The 25,954-nt window shown below is 37.3% G+C and overlaps 1 protein-coding gene across 1 annotated transcript in view; it reads left to right on the top strand.

Annotated features, from left to right (window-relative positions):
* Window positions 1-25,954, top strand: part of USH2A (usherin) — a 773,469-nt gene that overhangs the window by 144,225 nt on the left and 603,290 nt on the right. Inside the window, exons 11-13 of the mRNA XM_007466317.1 lie at window positions 2,906-3,101; window positions 6,597-7,238; window positions 18,946-19,129. Of these exons, the coding sequence (XP_007466379.1) occupies window positions 2,906-3,101; window positions 6,597-7,238; window positions 18,946-19,129 (1,022 nt within the window). The remainder of the gene's footprint in view (window positions 1-2,905; window positions 3,102-6,596; window positions 7,239-18,945; window positions 19,130-25,954) is intronic.

Here is a 25,954-nt window from a genome sequence, read left to right as displayed (position 1 = left end):
TCCCTACACCCACCCCACACCCACTTATTTTCTGATAGTTTAAGTCTCTTATGAAACAGGTAAGAGAGGCAATAAAGACAAGTGGGGATGAACAGCAAAATGACTGCATCAGCAAGTAGCAGCCAGGCACTGAGAGAAGCTGATTGTTTTCTGAGCCAGAAGACTGATGATGGGGAGGAAAAAAGAACAAACTAAACACAGAGTAAGTAGGCAAAAGGGAAAAGAAAAGACACAACTAGCCAAATAGAAATTGGACAAGCAATAGTGAAAATGAAAAAACCCAGTAGTCATGTTTTTTCCATAAAGATTAATAACATTGACAAACTGATCAGTAGAAAGAAGAGAAAAACAAGTTGCCAGTATCAGAAATAAAAAAAAAAAGGGACATCACAGCACATTCTACAAACACCTATATAGGATCCTGATGAATATTATGGAAAACTCTCTCCTAAGAAATTTGACATCCTAAGTGAAGGAGACAAATTAATATAAAACTAACACAAAAAGAAATAGAACATTAATACATACAGGTCAGAAAGATATGCAAGGACTGTGACTTGCCCCACAGTGTCTGGCTTTGTTTCACACCCACACTCTTACCCCGCCCTGTGGAAACCAGATTATGACTCAAAACAGATATTTGATTTGGTCTGCAAAAATAAATGGCATTTACTGACAGGTATAAGCTACTTACAGCCATGAAAATCGAATAGACCTCTGATTACATACATATAACACTTCAAGTCCATTACCATTTAATGAATCCCCTATTTTTTTGCTCTTGTTTCACATATATTGGTCTTGTTCTCCAGATGGCAAGCACCTTCAGCAATTGGACATACTTTATATTTCTCTCAAAGAATAACCCTGCATACACCCCACATGTAAAGAGTACTCTTTCAAAAATACATACCTAACAGAAGAAAAAACAGAAAATCTAAATAGCTTCCTATAAAGACACTGAATTTGTAGTCAAAATTCAAATTTCCTTTCAACAAGGATGGCCACGAGAATATCAGCACACATAGAAGTTTTAAAAACTGAAGGAGAACTTTTGTCCTTCAAAGGGAGTGGAATGAGGGTTCCAGGCAATCTTACCTAGATTTCAAGAGGAAGGGAAGCTCCAGGTGATACATGCCTTACATTTGACTAAGAATATAACAAAATAAATAGAAGATAAAATTTTAGCACAGAATACACCTTTATTTCTCTTTTGCCTTTCCACTCTTTTTGCTCTAGATTTTTGAACGAGTACTCTTTACATGTGGGGTGTATGCAAGGTTATTCTTTGAGAGAAATATAAAGTATGTCCAATTGCTGAAGGTGCTTGCCATCTGAAGAACAAGACCAATATATGTGAAACAAGAGCAAAAAAAATAGGGGATTCATTAAATGGTAATGGACTTGAAGTGTTATATGTATGTAATCAGAGGTCTATTCGATTTTCATGGCTGTAAGTAACTTATACCTGTCAATAAATGCCATTTATTTTTGCAGACCAAATCAAATATCTGTTTTGAGTCATAATCTGGTTTCCACAGGGCCGGGTAAGAGTGTGGGTGTGAAACAAAGCCAGACACTGTGGGGCAAGTCACAGTCCTTGCATATCTTTCTGACCTGTATGCGTGTTTGATATTGACGTGCATTATTGTCTACAACTCCCTCGTGAGTGTATAAACCTTTATTTTTCAGAGTACTAGACATTTTGTATCATTATCTTACCCTTACAAAATGATTCCAGTGAGTTCCTATTTTCCAGATGAGGAAAAGTGAGGCAGTGATAGATTTTTAACAACTATTTAATTAAAAAACCCTTCTCTATCTCTTTGTAACCGAATCCCAACCTCATGTGATATTTTTGGATATCCCTGAGATTAAAGGTAAATCAAACCGTGTCTCTCCACAGGCAGGTAACTTCCCTTTGTGATAACCTTGCCTCCAAATGTGGCATGCTGGATTCAGTCCGAGTGGAAGGAAATCATGGGGAGACAGGCCGGTGACTTTATGAGAGATCTGATGTCTGTATTCACATCTCTTGTGAAAGTCCGAAGTTATTATTGAATTTCTCAGATTTATTTCACGTGTTATATGTATATATTCCCTAGTGAAAGGCTTTAGCTGTTCCTTTAACCAACATAGCATTATCTATGCATAGAGGAGATAAGCATTATATAGTCTGTGTATTTTCGTTCTCAAACAGCAGCTTGAAGAGGAAAAGTTCTCCTTTGTTCAGCTGTTATTTTAGTTGACAATGCTCTAAAACAAGTAACTTTTTTGCATTTTTTACCACAATGTAAGTCAGCTAAATATACTTGATGTGATTAATTCATAATATAAATGAACCATAAATATGCTGAAATATTCCTAAGAGTAGAGTTGTGTAAAAAAAATGTTATTAGGGTCATTATCAGGAGGCATAAATGGATACTATTAAGAACTTTATTTTAAACATTGTTAAAACCTTGGTGGGATGATATTATTACAGAAAGATTCTTCCTCAGTTGAAGCACTGGGCATGCACAGAACAAGTTTGGATCAGGGAGTAAATGAGAGGAATGAGAGAGGTGGAGATTAAAGACAAAATTAACAGCTGGCCCTTTTCTATTTTCAGTCTCCCCATGACTATATTTTGATTTCTTTATACGGTGCTTAAGGCTTAATTCCACTTCCCTTTTAGTCTTACGCTACTGACTTCTATGGGGTTTATTTCCATTCAGTTCTATATATTCACCCTGCTGAAGCTCTCCCATGTTTCTGTGTCAGGAGGGGAAATACCTTATTACCTTCTTGTCTGTTTCACATTTAAAGTGTTTTCCCTCCCTGCCCTCTCTGTCTTGTACCTAATGAGCAAATTATCTAAAAATAGAAACGTTCATCATCCTACAAAATGTTGTATCTTCTCTAGATCGGAGGCCAGTGTAATTGTAAGAGACATGTGTCTGGCAGACAGTGCAATCAGTGCCAGAATGGATTCTACAACCTACAAGAGTGGGATCCTGATGGCTGCATTCCGTGCAACTGTAATGCCTCTGGGACAGTGGATGGAGATATTACCTGTCACCCAAATTCAGGCCAGTGCAAGTGCAAAGCAAATGTTATTGGTATGTGTAATGCAAAAGTTTGCAGTCACATCTCTATTACCATCTGGAATAAAATCCTCTATTTGATTTCTTCTCTGAAGAGTAAAGCAAATTTCCTTGCTCAAGGCAAGCTGGGAAAAAAAAAAAATTGGATGAAATTAACTGTCTAAAAATGACTAAATTAATAATTCTCTCAAACTACAGCTTGAAGCTTAGTTTAATCAACCCTTTAGAAGTTTCTTTATTCCGTAGATGCATTAGTTCACATGGTCCCATACTAATAAGTCATAGAAAAATATAATTTGCTTACTGCATAGATGTTTCTTTTAGAAAATTAGCACTTTTTCAAAATGCTTTACACTTAATGAGTTCTAAGCAAATCATTTCCATGCTAGTTTCCTTAATAGACCAAAATAAATGGATTTTTTCCGAAATATTCTGTGCTGCAGGGTCCTTTGTGATAAATCTTTCCATTTTTTTCTATTATATTTCTTTGAACTGTTCCTATGAAATGCAAAATAAGTCAACATAATTCCACAGATCATGTATATTGCTAGGGTTAGTTATAAAGGGCCACATAATTTTAATTTTGTAATTCAGCGCCAAGCTGATTATAATAAACAGCTACCTTTGGTGTTATTTATCATTTTTTTATACAAGACGTTCCTTTTTTGTTTGTTACTCCCACAGGTATTTTTCAGAAATTAGATTTGATTATAGCAATTTATTACATCCAACATTTTTGAGGGGAACCACAGCCATATAAGGACAAAATTTATCAAGTGCCCGAAATGCAGTATGTACATAATGCACTTTGAAATTTTGATATATGAGAACATTATGCGAGGAACGTTTCCAGATAAAGTGAGTCTTGTATTGTAACTGAACACGTCTTGGTTCATATAGGAAGTTTAAAAAAGACCTTTACCTTTCTATTGTCAGTCAAGACACCAAGTCTTCCATGGTTTTTCTAACACTGACCTGAACCATATAATAATAAAAACATGCCTGGCAGACACACACACACACACATGCCCGCAAACGTGCATATACACAAACATACGCACATATCATTTGGAGTAACATTTTCATTTCTGTGATATAACGCTAAAGCTAATTCTTTATCTTTTATATATGTTGGTATGCATACACCATTTTGTACAATTCAGCTAGACAAGCATTTCATTTAATTTAATAAAAAAGAATATGGGTTTGCACATATAGATGGTATTACACAAGATTTATAGTATTACACAATTTATGGCATTACACAAGATTTCTCTGGTTTAAAGAAGATTAAATCAAAATCTTTACCAAAACTTGCCCTTATGCATTTTAAGCATACAAAAGCTAACCTTTCAGGCACAAAAGGAAAAGAATAACTAACTTATAAATAGAAGCACACTTTTGTATAAGTTTATCTGTGATATTGAATGAAGTCCTCCAAGTTCAGTCCATACAGCATCCTTTGTTCTTTGATATAAAATATACTTTAAATTCAAGCTGTGAAAACAAAATTTAAAGAAAGGGCTTTAGGGACAATCAAATGGTTACAGCTCTGTATCAATAAAATCTTTCCTGTGGTAGTTAGATTCCAGAGCTTAAGGAAGGGTCAAAGAATCAATCTTTACTATTTACTTAGAATTTGTTATGGCTTCCCTGCCGTCTACCTGTGTTATTGGTTGACCAGGTAGTTTTCTGCAGGAAAATATAAATACGTACTTTTTGAAAATGAAATCTCTAGAGTTATTACTGCACATACAGTATTTTTTAATAGAAATGTAAACTTGATATGTATATATATTTCTTTTCCTAATGGGACTAGCAAGTAACCTTATTCAATTTTACCTTGTTCATACGATTAAAAAAACAACAGAAAATACAAGTATATGTTGTATGTGCTTCAGAAAGCAAACTGTTAGATTTAACAAAACTGTTAAAGCTTACTAATGACTCTATCACCAGTAAAATACATTAGCACCAATAATTTTATTAAAGTAGGTCATTCATCTAGAATAAAAAGGGAGAAGAATGTGAATTAAATGCCAAGTGTGCTAACTCGCCTGTACTTTTTAACACCGAATGTGGTGCCCTGTAGGCCTTCCTGAGTATGGTTAGGAATAGATTACCTGTCAGGAATATGTATGGCATATTCAAATAAGCACTGCGCATATTTTTAAAACTGATATGATGTGAATCCACGTAGACCAATTTTAATAGTTCAAAATGAGTCATAATTCTTGTTAACAATACAGTTATTTTTAAAATTTGCAGCAATAGTGGTCCTTTTTTATTTTCCCTATTGAAATTAAATGATATGCCTTAGGTGAGTCATTCATCACTGTTAAAGAACTTGCCTTCCATTGGAGTTCTTGAATTTTTATCCATATATATACATATATATTATGCATTTCCTTCCAGTTTAGGAAATGCTTTTCTGCATATGGTTTCCTGAGTGTGTTTTTGACTGTTATTTCACGACTAGTTTTTTTTAATGCTCTTATAGCTTGAAATAAATGTTTCAATGGATTCAACCTCACATAGTCACTTATTTAAATTCATGGATATGTGAAGACTAGCTAAAGAAAGTATTTTGCCTCTCAACACTTACTATTCAATTTTTTTTTTATTCCTTTCCCTTGTAACACTTTTTTGAAACAAAACAAAGTTGTCAGATTTAAGTGTAGGTGATAAAACATTTTTCTCTGTATGTAAAATGTATATATGTCTGTAGTCCTTTAAGTAGGAGTAATGTAAACAGCAGAATTTACTTCGTGTTTAAAGAGGTATGTTCTGAATCACACAATAAGACAAGCAATGTGATTGCTTTATGAGCCGAGGAGAGCATAATTTACATTAATTGAAAATGATAAAATATACGAGTGTATAAAAGCATTGAAATACAATTGCTCTGGATAACTTTTATTTATATTAATTATTTAATTGTGTGAGATTCAGAAGTAAGTATGTGTACTGTTCTCACCAAAATAGTTATAGCTTAACATTTATTAAACATTTTTGGAGGATGCTGATTTCTAGGAAGATAACTTATGTGGTAATATGCAATTCTTCTGTATGGCTTTGAAAATGTATTTCACTCTCAGCTTTTAAATGAACATACTTTGTTACCATGACGTAATTAAGAATAATGGTTTTAATAAAGTTAAATAATTTAAAAATAATAGTTCCGGTATTTGTTAAAGAGGAAAAGAGTTCCAGTGTGTGCAACAGAAGCAATATTTGCATTAAGCATTTCTCCTTGCATTAGGTAATGAATAAAATTGTATAGAGCACATTGCAAAACTGAAGTGGTATATGAGTGCAGGTTAAGTATTGCCATCGTATTTTGAGTATATGATCAGCCCTCTTGGGCATTACTTGTGAAAAAAACACTCAGCATTTTATTGTGCCTGTATGAAATGTGGACAGTAGCATTGTTTGCGCTACAGCTAACTTGAAAGCTTGAATGCAGTTGTTTTCACATCTTTACCTTTTTAAACACATTTTTCTCTTTAGGGCTTAGATGTGATCATTGCGATTTTGGATTTAAATTTCTCCAAAGTGTTAATGACGATGGCTGTGAGCCCTGCCAGTGTAACCTCCACGGCTCAGTGAACAAACTCTGCAATCCTCTTTCTGGGCAGTGTGAGTGCAAACAAGAAGTCAAAGGACTTCAGTGTGATACCTGCAGAGAACACTTTTATGGACTGGACACCACCGGTTGTAAGGCCTGTGACTGCAACGTAGCTGGGTCCCGGTCTGGGACCGTCTGTGATGCTCGGACAGGACAGTGTATCTGTAATCCCAATGTTGGAGGGAGACGATGCAGTGAATGTTTGGAGGGATACTACTACCTACAGCGAAACAATTCTTTCCTCTGTCTGCCTTGTAACTGTGATAGGGCTGGGACAGTAAATGGCTCTCTGCTGTGTGACAAATCAACAGGACAGTGTCTCTGCAAATTAGGAGTAACAGGTCTTCGCTGTAATCAGTGTGCGCCTCACAGGTATCATCTGACCGTTGGCAATTTTCAAGGCTGCCAGATGTGTGAGTGTGACCCCTGGGGGACGTTACCTGGGACCATTTGTGACCCAATCAGTGGCCAGTGCCTGTGTTTGCCGCATCGTCAAGGAAGAAGGTGTAATCAGTGTCAACCAGGTAAGAGACAAACGTGTTACATTTTCAGTACGCGAAGGTTTTCTTTTTATCGCATATCAGGTGATTCCTCTTTGCTTCTCGGTCAGGACTTCTAAAAAATTAATCTCCAACACCTTTGTTGCATTTATATCATTATCTAGTGAGATATAACTATTTAGTTTATTTAAGATTATGTGGCATATTTGTGTTGCTGTATTTGAGAGTGACCCTTTAGGTGAATGCCAGCCAATCAGACATTTCATACCTGAGACTTACTTTTATTTAATTTCTCAACTTGAAGTAAATCCCCTTTTAACAACTGAAAAAAAATAAGCAAAGCAAGAATACATTTTATATCCCAGAGAAAGAGAAACTTGAGTTGATCATCCACACGGTGCCAAATATTCAGATGACGAACTGATTTTCTGAATAAAAGCTGACCAAGTGTTTTTACTAAATGAGCTGTATGTTCTGGCATCAAATAGAAACATCTAAAATAATTTTTAAATGCCACTAAATTAGTAAGATAGGCTACTGTTTAGTCCTACTGTACCCATCTTTCCAGGTTTCCCAGTTGGAAGAAAGATGGACCCTATCCATAACTTTCTCCTTGACTTTGTATGATTTAACTAGAGCAATATACTTCCTTTGTAATACATTCATCATGATGTTATGATAAATATAAATATCGGTTGTTTAACAGCCGTACTAATTGTTGTCCTGTCTAGCAAAATCAGCTCTGAGTTATCTGAACCTGTGAAAATGAGGGTGATGCAAATTCGAAAGGGTGATTTGCCTGCCAGGGAAGGGTAGGGCTAAAGTCTTGTTTTGCATAACAAGGAATTCAGCTTAGTAGAATTGAACCAAACCTCTCCCTTGGCATTGGTCAGTGTGACAAGTAAATCCAGAGAGACAGAAAAGAAATGATGGATAGTTAATTCTCTTTGAGATAAAATATCAGAAAAATATTTGAACTAGCTTCATCATAAATGGAGGCTGTATTATCAGTGAATGTCCCATAAAACCTTATATGGAGCAACACAGTCAGGACTCAGGAACTAGAAAACTCTCATTGATATATATTCATTCATTCATTCATTCCCACCCTCCGTCTCTTTCTGCAGAAGGGCACTCTGCTTGTCTCTTCCTCTCTGCGTGGTTATACAGCCACCCCCCGTCTCCTGAGTTTGCTTACAGTTCTAGTTGCCAACAGCTATACAGAGAGACATTAGCTGCTTCTTGGTTACAATTCCAAGAGTGAGATTCTAATTGACTCAGTTTTGTCGGGGTGGCCATGTCTGAGCCAATTCACTGTGGCCAGTGGTGTCAGGATCACATAAAATAAGCATGGCTTCTAGGGACCACTCCTTCAGGTAGGAGCAAGGTGGTAAGTATCCCAGAAAACTATTGAGAGTTGACAGCTGCAGCGTACTGCGTTCTTTCAGCTTGAGATTTATCCTTCCAAATCTGCAGTCGATTACTATTTTTTATATCCTAAGATGACTTTTTTTCACTATTTATTAATATCTGTAATTTTGGAAAGTAAGTAGTTTCCTGCACAAATAGCCATGATGTATATAACCTTCTTTGTAAATAAACCAGCAAAAATTAATAGAGCAAATGTTATATGCTTTTGAGTCGTTATCCGTGGTTAAAATTTATTGAGTGTTTCATTCTGACCTAGAATATAGCTATGCCACAGAACTAGAGACCAGTGGGCTCAAATCAGAACAGGAGGACCAGGGGTGGAAAAAAGAAACTGATATATTGCTTGGATAGGGTTCTATTGGAGAGTTTTGATTCCTCGAGATATCTGAGAGATTCCTAGAAAACTAAGCAGAGGCAAATGTTTCAAGAAAGGAAATATAATCAAGCATATTATAGGGTATAACTGTGAAACAGATTTATGTAGTCATAATAAGATAATCTCTGAAAAGTGATTTAACCAACTAAAGGGATTATTGAGGAGGAGGTAGAAAGAGCTAAATATTCAGTTTCTATAGTAGAAAGACAGTAGTCTAAATGTTAAGAGTTGGGATGTAACAATACATGCATGTTATTCAGAAATCGAGAAATGAAAGCCAGAAGAAACATCTATAGGAGTTGAAGGTGATTGCTCTAGGCAGGGAAGTTCCTGGGAAAGGGATGAAACAGCAGGCTGCCATTTTACAATCTGAGTCTTTAAGTTCTATTTGATTTTAAAAACTATCTGCACGTAAATTTTGATGGAAATAAAAATTTAAAAATTACTGGAAAAATCATACTCAATTCTCATGGTCTTCTGACCCCTTTCTCTTGGGGATTTATGTGGTAGAGTGTTGTTTTTTTAGGAGAATAATTTCTTAGTAGCTATTTGCCTAAGTACAGATGACACAAAACTCCTCTCCAAAGGTGTATGGCAAACTGTCCTCTCTTTTAAGGAGGATATAGAATGGGGACCATCACTGTTAATGAAAATAATTATCATATTTAAAGTTACCGTGTATTTTATTTACTAATACAGGTGTCTTATTTCCTTTGAGTTTTGATATCTTGACAGTAAGGATTATATTATGCAGCTTACATAGCCACAATATTGATATAATTCCTTGTATATGGCATGCAGTCAGTAAGTGGTTTGTTTAATTGAAATGAGAAATAATCAGGAGTTTTAACAGGGACATCTGTATTAGGTAGGGTTCTCCAGAGAAAAAGAACCAATAGGCGATGCCTGTGTGTATATACATACATACATACATACATACATACATACATACATACATACATACATACATATATATATATGTGTGTATTTTTTTTCCACTGAATATACTAGTCCATGGGAGGATCTGAACTCCTGACCCTCCTGTTCTGATTTAAGCCTGTTGATCTATAGTTCGGTCACATGCTGTATCCTAGGTCTTACTTTTGCAGCTGTACTGAAGATTTCCTTCGCATCTCCTGTGGTGGATCCCCTGTTTCCTGAATCCTATGTGTTCTTTTTTCTTGATTTATTTGTGTATTTGGTAGAGCAAATGCTCCAGTAGCTTCTGAAAAGGAGTACAGGGAGGAAAGTGATTTTTCTTTTTTAGAATTTTGAACACCTGAAATTATCTTTATTCCATACTCATAGCTGTTTGAAATTGTACCATTATATAGAATCCTTTTCACTCAAGAAATTTATTTCACCGTTATCTTCTAGAAGTACCAACTAGATTCTTGTTTCTTTTTCTTTTTTTTTTTTTTTTTTACATTCCAGAAGCTTTACCATTTCTGTATCCCTCATTTCAGAAAGTTTCATGATGAGATGCTTTTTTGATAAATACTTTTGCTGGTAATTCAGTGGGGCATTTTGTCTGTAGATTAATGTTCTTATGTTTTGGGAAAATCTATAAAACACCTTCATAGCAACATCTAGACCAGTGTTTGACTGAACAGTTGGACATCAAATCTAGCCAAGTTGACCCATAAAATTAACCATCACAGGTACCCTTTCGTATAATGCCCCTGTTCACTGTAGCACTTCATCCATGTACCTGTTGAGTACAGACCCCCTCTGGCATAACTCCTAAAGAGAAGACTCATTTTCTTTTCCCAAAATGTGAGAGGGAAAACCTTCTGTTTGGGGAAAGTCACACCTGCCTTCAGAAATCTCTGAAGCCTTCAGTTTCACTTTTTTCCCAGAGTTACGAAAACCTGCGTCAATTAGCTTATTTTTGGCCTGTCCCCCTGCAAGTGCTTGGCTTTTACTTGTAGACATCTGTCCTTAGTGGCAATTTCCTCTTCTGTTCTTCTACTTTTCTTGCTTTTATTTAATTTTTTGGACTTAGAAGGGAAAAATTGTCCAATCAACCAAGCTTAACTGAAAATGTTACCCTAGTATTTTCTGGGTTTAATCTTTTCAGATCAAATCCTTGCAGTCAACCTTGAGTTTTCCCATAATTCTTGTCGCTTCTATCAAAATCAATCTTGTTGGTTTCACATATATCCAGGATTTGACCACTTCTCACCACCCTCACTTATCCATCTTGGTCCAAGCCGTGGTCACGTTTCTCCTGGACTTTCCCAATAGCTGCCTGAACTCCCTGTTTCTCCTCTTTATCCTTTTCCAACATGCAGGCAAAGTGATGTGTTCAGACTTCGGTCAGATCATATCACCGTACCCTGCACTGGCTCTCCATCATTGTAAGGAAACAGCAAAGTTGATGGACTCTAATGGCCCCCATGATCTGTAATGCCCATGACCTCCATGACCTCATTTCCAGACATAGGTTGTTCCTCTCCAGCCTACAAGTCTCATTGCTTTTCTCAGGTTGCTCAGTGCTCCATACCAGAGCATGGAGCACATCACCATAGTGGGGGGTCCGTATATATTTCCCGAACTAGTGAATGACTGACATTGAAGAATATCTCAATGCCCTTCTCTTTTTAGGCATGGGCATAGTGCAAGCCTGTGAGTGTTTCTTTAGCTACACATAGGGAGGATATGGCATTCTACCTTGTAAGGGAGAAAAGACACTAGTGGCCTAAGGACCTGATGCATTTTTTGGACAGCACAAGGTATTCTGTACTCATATGCATAGCCTATGGAAAAGTCAAAGTGTGTTTGTGGACCTCTTTTTTTTTTTTCTTTTTTTTTCTGTTCTGCATTGTTCTAGCTTCAGAAACTACTTTGAATTTTGTTTTCTGGGTTTTATCGTCTCTGCCCTTGAAACTTAGATTGAAAAAAAGAAACCCTGATCCTGAAGTATCTTTATTATAAACGGATGCTTCACGGTAGCCAGCCTGGCAGTGGGCACGTTAAAATGCACTGCTGCAATCGGAAGCTTTCTTTCTACTTCTTGAAACACATCTGAGAGAACTAGATTATATCCTACAGGGGGGAACACCACACCGATGTGTGTGAGCATCGAGCCGCGGAGGGAGCGGTACGGATAGTGGTGGTGAACGAACGAGCCCAAGGACTCCAGACTGCTTTTTCATCTGTGATTGTAAATATCACTGACCATCCTAGACTAGTACACATGGACTCTTGTCCTACTTTCGTAAAAAGCATTATTAAGGAAGGTGCATATAATGAAACCTCATGTATTATTAACCTAACCTTACTAGGAATGTACAAGGAATAGGCTTAATTCAACGAAAATTTATAGGCAATTTGTTAAAGCAGCAGTGCACATTAGAAGGTACATTAGAGCCACATTGGTTTTAATATGCCATTCAATAACTCGAAAAGAGGTTAAGAATGCTGCTTCACCTCCATTAAGTATTTTAAAAATGCTTTAATTTAAAATTATTTGGAGTGTGTGTACATATATGAATGGACACATACCTACACTCATAAATAGAGCACTGAATATGTTTTCCCGGTTCGTTTTTTCAGGACTGGATGACCTCATAACATTTGGCAGCAGGCACTTAATCAGAGGCCGGGCGGAGAAAGGCAGGGGACTGGTGTCAAGGCGTCCCCAGCCAGTGACCCACCCTTGTCCTTGAGAAACAGAGGCAGAGAGGGCTTATTGAGGATCCTGCAGCTTTGGAATAAAATAAAGGCTAATTTATAATGAAAACAGCTTCACATGGCATGTTTCGTGCGAATAGGACAATTCCTCATGCTTCCCTCTGGTATTTACTTTGGGTTTGCTTTTATAACTCATACAGACCACTAGAAAATAAAGTATCTTGTTTCATTAAGAAGTGTATCATATTTGTCAAGAAATGAGCTCATCAACCAGCATCGCATGCAAGACCCTGCCAATGGAATTGGAATTAGATGGCTGATACTCCATTAGAAATCAGTGCATCAAGGTTGAGATCCGATTATGACGCATGCCCCAGTGTTCGGTGAAACGGCTTTTCCAGATTAGCATGCTTTTCACAGAAAGACCACAGAGTAAGAGCCTTTTCCATAATAAACCACCAGGAAAGAATCTTGCCATAGGAAATATGGATCACAATCCTACTCACATCTGGGAAATAAAAAAAAAAAAGGATATTGACAGGTCATTATCTAAATTTTAGGAAAACCCCACTTTCATTGAAAACTGCCTAGTAAAAACTACAATGATGATAACAGATAATATTTACCAAGTGTATACTGTATGCCAGACCATGGAATAGTGTTTTATCTTAAAAAATTCCATTTAATATGCACACTATTTCTATGATGGAAGGACCAGTATTATTTCCTTAGGGCAAATGCAATCTCATTTAAGTAAAAGAGCCATTTACAAATCCAAGTCCATCTGACCCCAGAACCTGCACTCTGAAAGAGTGCAACTCTTATTCTGAATAACTCTTTATTTGTTATAAACATTCACTTAACAAATATTTGAGGGTGGGTTGAAATAGAGACTCTTACAAGTGTCTGTAACCTCCCCCCAGTGCTCAAACTCATCTCAACCCATGTTTCTCGCTACTGCTTCAGGTCCTGGGATATTTCATTTGTTGTGCTGAATCTGAATAATAGTTACAAAATAAAAATGAACAGAGCTGTGAGTAGCTACAGTGATCAAGTAATGGAGAGCCGACCGAGAGGTCTAGAAGTGGGCTTACTCCACGGACAAAGTTAGAGAAGTGTTTGAGATGTTTGCCGTGGCATAGGACAGAGACTTTAGAGCATGCATCTGAAAAATATCGAGACTGAGGAAAGTGAGAGCAAAGAAAAAGTTTTGCTGTGGATTATGAATATACATGTGTATCTGTGCACTGTAATCTCTAAGGCATAATCAGAGCGGTGCTTCTTTATATTCATTGTTGTTATTGGATTTGATTCTTAGAGAATATACTTATGAAGGCTTCTCACGGATACTCAAATAGGAAACCAGGTTTTTTATAAAACAGAAAGTCCAATAGAATAATTTCCCTTATATAAGCGTCTTATTCTATCCTTCATTCTACGAACTGGAGACATATTTTTGGAGTGATATTTTCTTTCTGAAGCCGTGTTCCATCCGTTGATCTGGCAAGGATTACATTTTGAATTTATCGTGCTTATCCATATACATTTCCTACTAATCCTCCCTGATACCCTACCTCTTCTAACCACTCTCATGACTCACAGATTTATGTTTACCATTTTCTTTTCAGTATTAGAGATATCATCTGATAATTGTAAGGAGTAACAGATATCCTCCCATCCGTCTACTCATCCATCCTTTCAGCCATCTATCCATTTCCTTCATATATCCATTTTTTTCAATTAACATCTGCTGAATAAATTACTACACACCAGAGCCTGTGCTGCTGTAAGATATACAACCAGAAATACATTAAGGCATTACAGTTTACTAGGGGAAACTGACTCGTGCAGATATAACGTATTTCTGATAAGTGCAATATTAGAAACGCACAAGATAGACAAGTAGTAACATGAAGGGACTGATTAATTCTTGAAGGCTGGGAGACGTAAAGAACTTAGTAGTGTTTCCTGAGCTGGGTTTTAAAAACAAATAGGATCCGGCAAGGTATTCAAACAGGGGAGGCAGTCCAGGAAGAAGCAATAGGAGGAGGAGGGCATTTAAAATACATCTAAACTAGTCGAAAATGAGTTTTTCAAATGTTTAAAGAGAAATCTTAGCTTGAGATGAATAATCATATTTATTTATGCATTTGTTAACATTTGGTCAAATCTATGAATGATAATTTTAGCATGATTTTTATACAAAACCATCAAATGGAGGACAATTGTTGTTATTTTAATTTGAAAATTAGCATCATCTCCTACACTTCATTTTGAAAAGATTGATTTGCAAAACCATTTCTCAAATAGTCTTTTGTTGCCTGGGGTAGGTGAGCCACAAATTCCTCCCTAGAATTTTCTCTTAATGTGGTGTCCATTCTCTGGTTGAAGATGAGAATTGTTTCTTTAAATGGCTCATAATTAGTGCTTAGACTCAGCTCTGCCCTCCTTTTCTGAATAAGGCCTAGAGGTCAAACTTGTTTTCTCTCTCCCATTTCCAGACCTTAGCAAAGCCTAGTTGTTCACGGTCCTCAGGAGGGACATTGCTAGGAAATGGGCTCTTCTTTTATGCCCAGGGCAGGTACTCTGCCGTGCAAATAGCCACTACAGGAGAGGATACCGGCTGCCTGGCTAATAACTGTGAACTCTAAAGATGCTGTAAGCCTTCTCCTGGATAAAGCAATACTCTTTTATGATATGGGTGACTTTTTGCGTTAGCTGTATAACACACTGTTTCCCACATGAGACTCGTCTGGTCTGGGACTGGAGTTAGAAAGAAAACTGGAGAAAAGAAGAAACTTTAGTGGGTGGATTTGGGCTCTCTGTGTGTGAGCTCTCAGCCCTGCATAATGGAAGGTAATTACCTTTGTCCTAATGACCGTGCTTTAAACTGTGGTACAAAATCACCCATGGAAAGAAATCTCCAAAAGACCAGTTAAAATGATGCAGACACGTACTTGGGGAAGATGAAGTGGACTAATGGAGGGAGATCAGAAATCTATTGAGTTTAAAAAAAAAAAAGAAAGAAAGAAAGAAATTAAGGTCAGTTATCTTTAAGCTACACTCAGGAGCTGAAGTTTAAGTGGGAGGGAAGGGAAGATGTGTTCTGTAGTTAGGAGTCATAAAAGGAGAGGTAATGGTCTAGAATTAGGCATATTCAGGTAAGGCAGGAAGTAATCATTGAGCAGGAAAGTACCTGAGTCATCCTAATCAGACCTGCTTAAAAATAGGACAACTGAAATACTGGTGGGATTAACCTTTATAATCATGCTGCTGAGAGGAGGAGGGGAATTAATCCTAAGACAAATTCCAATGTCGTCTTTTCCTTAAAGCCCTAACCTCCAGGCTGCAGCCTCCCTGGGTGCTTTAATACCTTTCTTGTTCTTCTCTGCTGATACCTCTGATTTTTCTGTGCCCTTCTTTAGTCTCCAAAACTTGGGCAACCCAATCTTCTGCACCAAGATCTACACCCCTGGTCTTTACAGATTCATCTAACAAATCATTTTTTTGTAAAAACCCTTCCTAGCTGTTCTAGAATTCTCTGTGGCTTGAACCTATTGCAAAAAGTCCAAATTAATTCTACTTCTAAGTATCTGTGCTAATGGGGAATTTATCCAAATTGGAGAGCTGTTAGTACATGAATGATGCCATCATCATGAACCTTAAGGACCTAGGTACCTTCACACGAGGGAAAATACATAGAATCCCAGCCACAATGGTCTTGAGTCTAAAATGGAAACCTTCTACGTTTGTGATTTTGATCACATGGTGAGTCAGATATGAAAATATGTAATAACTGTCAGGGCCATACTCTATTTCTGGCAACACATATAAAGCAAATTGCTGTTGGTGAATGCAGAGAAGCAAAGGGCAGAATCTAGTTGCAAATTACTATCAAAAATGCTAGTCTTGGGCTTCCCTGGTGGCGCAGTGGTTGAGGGTCTGCCTGCTGATGCGAGGGACGCGGGTTCGTGCCCCGGTCCGGGAAGATCCCACATGCCGAGGAGCGGCTGGGCCCGTGAGCCGTGGCCGCTGGGCCTGCACGTCCGGAGCCTGTGCTCCGCAGCGGGAGAGGCCACAGCAGTGAGAGGCCCGCGTACCGCAAAAAAAAAAAAAAAAAAAAAAATGTTAGTCTTATTTCTTTCCAATTGAACGGCACAGATTTTGAGCTTCTTTCTTTTCTATTTTACTCCTCCTGAAACTTTTTAAGAGAGAATATGCAGGGCCTAGGAGAAGAATAACAAATTAATTGTTGATAGCTGTAAAAGAATGGCTTGTTTTCAACTACAGCCTCAAATGAATTTTACAGTGTTCCAATTGCTTTTGGTTTTTTTCCCTAAAGAATAGATAACATAGAGGAGTGATTCCCTTTGTGCTCACGCTTTTTCTCTCTTTCATATCACTGATACTTTATAAATGTAAGTTAGTGATCCTGACAACTGTACAACTTATTTTCATTTGCCAGAGATTTATTCATTGTTTCAGTAAAATTCCTTGTAACATTATGCACACGCTTGTGTGTGTATATATGTGTATGTGCGTATATATGTGTATATACACGTACATGCACAAGCACACATATCACACAACACCCGGAACCATTTCTCCCTCATATGCCTACTTCATCGTCCAAATGTCCAATGCATTTCTAATTTTATAACTGTTGATTTCCACCTTCTGGGTCCAAGAAATTTTAAATAACTGGAAGATATTTTTGAATCATATTTTATTTCCCTTCTTTTTCTATAAGAAAAAATACAGGTTTTATAATTGATCTAAATTCTGTTTTTGTTTTTTTTAATATAGTACTTGTTGGGATCAATGCCTACCTAATAATTTGGTACAGTTTTGTGAATTCCAGTGTTCGAGTGCCTCCTTTGTGGCAAGCACTGTATTGGATGCTGGGTAGACAGTGATGAATTAATCAGATGAGGTTCCTGCTTTCAGGGTGGTTACAAGTCTGGTGGAAATGAGATTAATTGTAATTTTCCTCAGCACTCTATAGGAAATAGAATGCTGTGAAACTAACAGGCATACCGTACCTGAACTAGCCCAGGATAGGTTACTGGAGGAAGAGTCACAAGACCTGATATGCATAGAGTGAATTAAGCAGAAAAGGTGGGTCCAAATCATTTCAGCAGACAGAACTGCCCATGAAAAACATTTAGGCATCAAGAACAGAATGCAGTATGACTGGGGCAGATGGGATGAGCTGTAAAATGGCAGGACCTTACTGGAGGGTTGGAAGCTGTGCTAGGATTTATTTTTTTCCTAAAGGGAATAGGAAGTTATGAAGTCATTTTAAACAGAGGAATGAGGTGTTCAATATACACTCTGAAAACAGATGGTTCCAGCTACACTATGAAGAATAGATTGGAGGGGGACAAGAGGGACGCTAGAGGGTGAGACAGCCTCTGCGGTTGAGATGCCTGGGTTTGAATCTGCTATTTGTCAACTCTATCACTTTAGGAAAGTATGTTAACCTTCCTAACCTTCAGTTGCCTGATTTATGTAATGGACATAATAATGCCTGAATTATTAACATTGCTAACAGTGAGAACTAAATGAGACAGGGAATATAAAGCTTTTATCATAGCCTCTGGTACATAGTGTCAACTATAGAAAACTTGGTAGTGACTTTAACCAGGGAGGTGGCAGTGGGGATGGAGAGTAGCAGATTTGAAATTCTTAGAAGACAGTATTCATAGGACTTGGTAATTTGCTATAGGTAGGGGCACAGGGAAGTGAAGGACTCAAAGAGTTGCCAGTTTTAGCAAAATATAGGATGCTCAATTAAATTTGAATTTCAAATGATAATTTTTTTAATACAAGCAAATATCACATGGGACATACTTTTACTAAAATAATCATTGGTCATCAGAATTTCAAATTTAACTGGGCCTCCTGTATTTTATCAGGCTGTCCTACCAAAGATGTTCTCAGAGTTCTAGCTGAAGCAACTGAAGCAATAGATGGTGGTGCTATTTGCTGAAACAGAGATGATTAGAGGAGGGACCAGTCTTTAGTGGAAAGATCATGAAATAGGTTTTACATACCCTGAATTGTAGGTGCCAGGAAGACACCCAGTTACAACGTCAATTATTTACTCAGCTTTTCTTTGGCCGTAATTGACATACTGATAAAGAACGGCTACAGCCGTGTTTGTACGGGGACTTAGGTAGTGCCCTGTTGGAGCATTCTGTTTTTCAATGTAATCAAAATGTTATTTTTTTAAAGAAAAGACCGGGTAGAAAGTATAATAAAAACTTTTCATTGCTTCATTTCCAGGTTTTTATATTTCTCCAGGCAATGCCACTGGCTGCCTGCCATGTTCATGCCACAAGACTGGTGCAGTTAATCACATCTGTAATAGCTTGACTGGTCAGTGTGTTTGCCAGGATGATTCCACTGACGGGCAAAGTTGTGACCATTGTAAAGACCTTTACTTTGGATTTGATCCTCTAGCTGGAAGGTAAGTGTTTATAAGAATTAATAATTAAATATTTTTACTAAATTATATTTGTAATTACTTTTTTTTTTTTTCTTTTACTAACTGATTTTTTTGGCAGTGTCTTCTGTAAAAAGGAATATTTTCTCTCCCCCTTAGTCTGTGGATATATTCTTTTATTCACTGATGTCTGCATTTATTAAACATAATAGTAATCTTTGCATATCTCCTAGAGTTCCAGTGTATGGGTTGCTGTACACTGATAAATGTGTCCAGCATTAGGGCCTGGGAGTATTTAATAAGATAAAATCCTTTTTCTGTAAAGAACTCAAAATTTGGATGTGGAGAAAGACAGGTAAAGAAATATCCATAAAAGTAAATACACAAGCACATACACAGGCTAAGATAGGTATCATATATGTGTATATACTTTGTTCTACATGGCCCCTGAATTTATTACTGCATTCATTTATGTTCCTTTTGCCTTTCTAATTTAGGTTTAAAGACTGGCAGATGAGAAACATATCTTTGAATTCAGTGATAAGGTTTTTTTTTCCCAGTGTGTAAAGTACCTTCTGAAAGTAAATTAACCACTTTTCAAAGTTACGCTGTCTTTAATGTTCTACTTCTTACTTCCTGTGTATCTGTGGGCATTTGCTTTCATGCAGATGTGTTCATTGCTGTACTTTTGAAGGTGTGCTGGAATGCCAATTCCGTGTGTGTTTTCTTGGTCTGCTCAGATAATAAATCTGTCTAGGATAATAAATCTATCCATGAATTCTTTGACGTTCCTATCCCCAAGAAACTAGTGTTGTGTCGGCACACACCAACCAAATCTGTTTCTCAGTATGTGCCTGTGTGTGTTTATAAATATAAATGCTAAGTACTCAAGGGTTTGAGATGAGTTTTTCACCCCATCGTCACCCTGCTGCCTGCCTTTTGGCTGTTACACTCTTCATTAACAGCTTGATTAGAGTGTGGACAGTGTGACGGGGTAAATTATTGAGAAAGAACTCAAGCTAGTTCATTTGGCTTTCTACTAAAATTCAATTTGATTAAAAAACTTTAATATAATATTTAAAATATTTATTAAAACAACTTTATGTTCTTATTACATATCTTATATTTCAAATCCATGCTGCTCCACTTCTGTTACCATTGGAATATCATCTTGGTTAGTCTGAGAGCATCACTACTCTTCTGTACAAATGTGAAATTACTCTGAATGAGTATAGAAAACACATGGTACAGTAGATGTTAAATAAAAAGTACTACCAGGATCTTGATAGTAAAATCAGGGCCAGTTATTGCACCTACCACCCCCTCTGCATACTTTTTGTTGAAAGACTGTCTCACAGATTTCCCACTTGGAACTCTGGGGTTGGTTTGTTTCACTACTGGCAGCCTCTGTCTTTAGATTTCCTATCTTTTCCATGGTCTTTCTGACAACACTCAATTACCAAGAGAAAAATATCTTCCCCACTCAGCTGTCCTTGGAATACTCATGTCTGTCTATGACATTTGGTGCCAGCAGTCACTTACCCATTTCCCCTCTACTGATCTCCCTTGTTATTCTTGCCAGTGTTGTCACCAAAACCCCTACTTAATGACCAAAAGATGTCTAATTGTCTTGGCTTTTTCACTTAACTTTCTTTAAGTGGAACCTGATTCCCTTCATTACATGGCTTCCCCTACCCTTCAGTGTTTGTAAACTCAGGCTGATCTTCACCCCATTCTGTTTCTCCCTCATTTATCTACCCACCCCAATCTAACCCAGGGCCAAGAATTGCTTACAGATAGTGTTCTATCACCTATCACCCTGCAGTTGGACTGGCTAACGTGGGAATCAGACTCCCTGGGTTAAAAGCTGGCTTGAAACGTTAACCTAAATTGATGAGGAATAAATAGGAAGAGCCAGAAAAGTAGGTATAAAATACATCATCATCACCACCACCACCACAACAACAAATACAATATTAGAAGGTGCCAAGGTTAAAATTGGGAAAGCAGAACTCAGTAAAATAAAAGGGATGAGTGCAGGCTGTAGTCTAGGAGATAGAGCCAAAGTTTGAAAAGCTGGTAGCTTCTGTAGCGTAGAAAATCCAGAATAAGTGTGAGTTCAAAGCAAAAAGACTTATGACAAGTGTCATATAAATGCAATTGTATATCTTTACATATTATGTGACTGATAATTATATTGAGTCAAGTAAGGAAGTGTACACACGCACACACACACGCCATATTTTCTTTATCCGTTTATCCACTTACGGGCATTTATGTTGTTTCCCTATCTTGGCTATTGTGAATAATGCTGTAGTGAACGTAGGGGTGCAGATGTCTCTTCACGATCCTGATTTTATTTCCTTTGGATATATACCCAGAAGTGGGATTGCTGGAATCATATGATAGTCCAATTTTTAGTTTCTTAAGGAACTTTCATACTGTTTTCCATAGTGACTGTACCAACTTACATTCCCACCAGTAGTGTACAGGGCTTCCCTTTTCTCCACATCCTCACCAACACCTAGCTTTTTGATAATAGCCATTGTAACAGGTGTGAGGTGATATCTCATTGTGGTTTGATTTGCATTTCCCTGATGATTAATGATGTTGAGCACCTTTTAATATGCCTGTCGGCCATTTGCATGTCTTCTTTGGAGAAATGTCTATAAATATCCTTTGCTCATTTTTTTAAATTAGGGGTTTTTTTTGCTATTGAGTTGTATGAGTTTCTTATATATTTTGGATATTAACCCCTTATCAGATAGATGGTTTGCAAATAGTTTCTCCCATTCTGTAGGTTGTCTTTTTGCACTCTGTTGGTTACTTCCTTTGCTGTGCAAAAGCTTTTTAGTTCATCTCTTTTTGCTTTTTTGCCTGAGCTTTGGTGTCATAACCACAAAATCATTGCCCAGACCAATGTCAAGCAGCTTTTTCCCTATGTTTTCTTCTAGTAGTTTTAGACTCTGATATTAACTTTAAGTTTTTAATCCATTTTGAGTTGATTTTTGTATATGATGATTTAAGGGTCCAATATCATTCTTCTGCATGTGAATATTTAGTTTTGCCAGCACCATTTATTGAAGAGACCATCCTTTCCTCATTGTGTGTTCCTGATACCCTTTTTGAAGATCAGTTGACTGATATGCATGGACTTGTTTCTGGGCTCTGTATCCTGTTCCATTCGTCTGTGTGTCTGTTTTCAATGCCAGTACCATACTGTTTTGATTACAATAGCTTTGTGATATATTTTAAAACCAGGAAATCTGATGGATGCCTCCAGTTTGGTTCTTCTTGTTGAACCCATGCTTTGCAACTTAAAATAGCTGTAGGACTTTCTGTTACCTAAGAAAGACCAGAAATGCCGTACAGTTGACTCACTTTATATCCAGGTGGCAGACAGGGGAATTAGCCCCATATGATATATTTAAAGGATCAGTGAAAGATGAAAGTAAAATTAATTTGTGATTGCTTTTTATGACTAATGGTTTTCCAGTGTGCTAATTATTTTATTGTTTGCCCTTTTCCTTTGGCTCCCAAGATTCTGCTTCTCTGATTTGTTTTCTATTTCTTTTGATGATTAGTCCTCTTTAACCTGGCCCTTCAACTTACATTTCAACGTCTATGCTTTCAGCCTCTACATGCCTGTAAATGACTTTCAAATATATTATCACATCTTCAGATCTCCATCATGGGCTCTAGGCCTATGGCTAGTTGTCTCTCTGAGTTTTAAATCTGCATGCCTCTCATGCATCCCATTCTTAATATAACCAACACAGAAAAAATTCTCATTTGCATTACTTTCCTCACCTCTGCCAAAAATTAAAAAAATAAAAGTCTCATGCCATCATCATCTTAGTGAAAGGGATATAAATCTTAAAATAACTATTCAAGTCTGCACCACCCACGTGTGACTCAGGACGCTCTCAGATTGGGCAGGGTTGGCTCGATATTAGCATACGCTGCTGCTGGAAAGAGCTATTGAAAGCACGAGCCACCATGTGTAAAGCAGCTTCTCTGAAATAAATAAAGCCTCCCTTAACCACAAAGACCCAAAGAAATCAGCAGGATTTGTCCCTTGTTAAATCAGTCATCTGGAATGCCCTTGTCTAGAGCTGACCCTTCTATTCCACTGATGAATTCTACTGTCGCATTTCACTTTAACATCGATGATAGAGAAGAAATCCTCTAGTACAGAAGGTCATAGAGAAAGATGTTTCAAAATGTGACAATGAGAATTGCTTGAATGTATACTTTTGCTCATCACTGAGAAGAGATAAAAATGGATTTTATTCTTTTTATGTTTTCCATTCCTTTCCTGAATGATATTGAAATCTATTTGTTGACTTCTGGTTGTTCTTGTGACTATTTTGAAAATGTGGACAAAGATGGCTACAACATATGGGATTCCATCTAGTATAAGGAATTTTTGTTTTCTGAAGGAAAAATTCCACTCATAGTCTAAATGTGTACAGACGTGCACTTAGGAAAGTAACTATTTGTGCCCAGATGTTAAAACTTTTAAAAAAGAAAGAAAATCATCTAAAATCATTTGACTGTACCTTGAATCATCTAAGATCATTTGAATGTATCTTGTAGGTACTTATAAGTATAAATTTATTTCATTAATTTCCAGAATTCTACAAAGATTATAAGTATTTTATTTTGAAGCAAGGAGAAGATACAAGTATCATTGTATCTCTTCATTGATTTTGAAAATAAATTGACTTTCTCATCTGCTTTCTCCATTTATATATTCAGGGGATTTTACTTAACCCCTCCGTGAAGTTCACACATATCCCTTACCCTACTCCATCTTCTCTTTGTTGTGCACAGCTGTGTTTGCTATATTTTTCTCTTGGCTTATTTTATATACTTTTTTTTAATACTCCCAAGGGCAAAATAAGTAACATAAAATAGGGCCTGACCCTAAACTACAGCAACAGTGACAAAAAATGCCCCAAACACAACAGTAACAAGCTGAAAAATCATTTGCCTCTTTTCATCCAAGTAGTCCATTCTTCAAAAGCTCCCTATCACAAAAAAGGGCATGTGTTTTTAAAAAGCTGATCCAAGTGCAAAAATCACTCCATTTACCTTGGACACATAAGGCAAATGTGATTTAATCAGTATTGAAACCAATGAAGCAAAAAAAAGTCTGCCCACTGAAAAAATCAATAAAGCAAAAAAAAAAAAGAATAAAAATATATCATATTTGTCTAAACCAAAAACAATGAGACACAAATGGGCCACATTCAGTTTGTCCCAGTGGGTAGTTGAGACCCGTGTTTGACACAGTGCACTCCCTAGCACTGTCCGCAAGTTGACCTGTAACTACGAGTCCTCTTTCTCACAGCCCACAACACGGTTCCAGTTCATCATGGGGCACCACCGTTTTCTCACATACCATCCGAACCTCACAATCCCCTAAAGATTTTTTCCATAATGACTTCTTTTCTTTACATTCATTAGTGGTATATTGTCTTTTTTTTTAGCCTTAAGGAGCTACAAGTATCACTATGTGTCTCCTACTGACCAGCTGACACACAATGAACTATGATTTCCCTCAGATAGTAGGGAATTGGGATCTAGGCTGGCCAGGGAATCAAAAGGCTCAGACTTCTAAAACATAAAGTAAAATTCTTCTGTGACCAGATTACTTTTGGTTAAAGATTTGGTCTGGCCATCTTTTCTCATGCATATTTCCAAGGGATCTCAATTGGTCTCTTTTTCTGAGAACCAGATCAATGACTTCAAAGGGAAGCAGATAACTTTCTTGTCCTTTGGTGGTATCACAGTGGAATGTTGGGGAATGTTCCTCACAGATTCATTCTCCTCTGTGACTCTTTGTTAGACAGCTAGTTCTTATCTAGGGTGATGGGGTTAAAGGGCCACATGCCTCTCATCAGCTAGCCACCCAGCCAGGGCTCACTCATGAGGGAGTGGATGAGTTCCCAGAGAGAAAGCAGAAAGGTGCTCGGACGCTTGAGACCGATGCTTGGAACTGCCACAAAGTTACTTTTGCCTTGGTCTGTTAGCCAAAGCAAGTCACAGGCCAGCACATATTCAGAGGTGGAGAAATAGACTCTACTTTTTGGTGGAAGGAGTTGCACAGTTAGTTGCAAAGGACCTGCGTAAACAGGGAGGTGAAGAATTGTGGTCCTTTTTGCAATCTACCGTGGCCACTAGATGATATATTCTCCTTTAATACAGATTCTGTATGGCTGTCTAAGAAATGTCAGTTTTTATAAACTAGTAGCATTTATTCAATGTGATATAATAGGAATAACAGTGTTGGCAGCAAGGTGTTTAGGTTCCAGTTATGGCTGTTCTACTAGACCAGGCCTATTTGTGTCTTATTCCTGCTATGATAATTATTTACTACAAACTTAGCAGCATAAAACAACATGAATTTATTATCTTATAGTTGTGGAAGCCAGAAGTCCTAAGTTAGTTTCATTGGGCTAAAGTCGTATCAGCTGGCCTATGTTTATCTTGGACAGCAGGAGAAGACCCACTTCCTTGCTTTCCCCAGTTCTAGACGCCACCCACATTCCTTAGCTCATGGCTCCTTTCTTCACCTTCAGAGCCAGCACAGTAGTGTTTTCTGTCTTCTCTGATCTCTGCTTATGTTCTTACATCTTCTCTCTCTGACTCTCACCTTCTTGTCTGTCTCCTATAAGGACTCTTGTGATTACATTAGATACTCAGATAATACAGGGTAATCTCGTCATCTCAAATCTGCAAAGTTCCTTTGCCAAGTAAGGTAGCATATTCACAAGTTCTGGAGACTGGAACTTTGACATTGTTGGGAGATAATAATTCAACCTACTACACCAGGGTTCAGCA

Source organism: Lipotes vexillifer, unplaced genomic scaffold (assembly GCF_000442215.2).
Source record: "Lipotes vexillifer unplaced genomic scaffold, Lipotes_vexillifer_v1.1 scaffold139, whole genome shotgun sequence".
NCBI lineage: Eukaryota > Metazoa > Chordata > Mammalia > Artiodactyla > Lipotidae > Lipotes > Lipotes vexillifer.
Note: the sequence above shows the minus strand (reverse complement) of the source record. Positions and strands in the feature narration are given on the sequence as shown.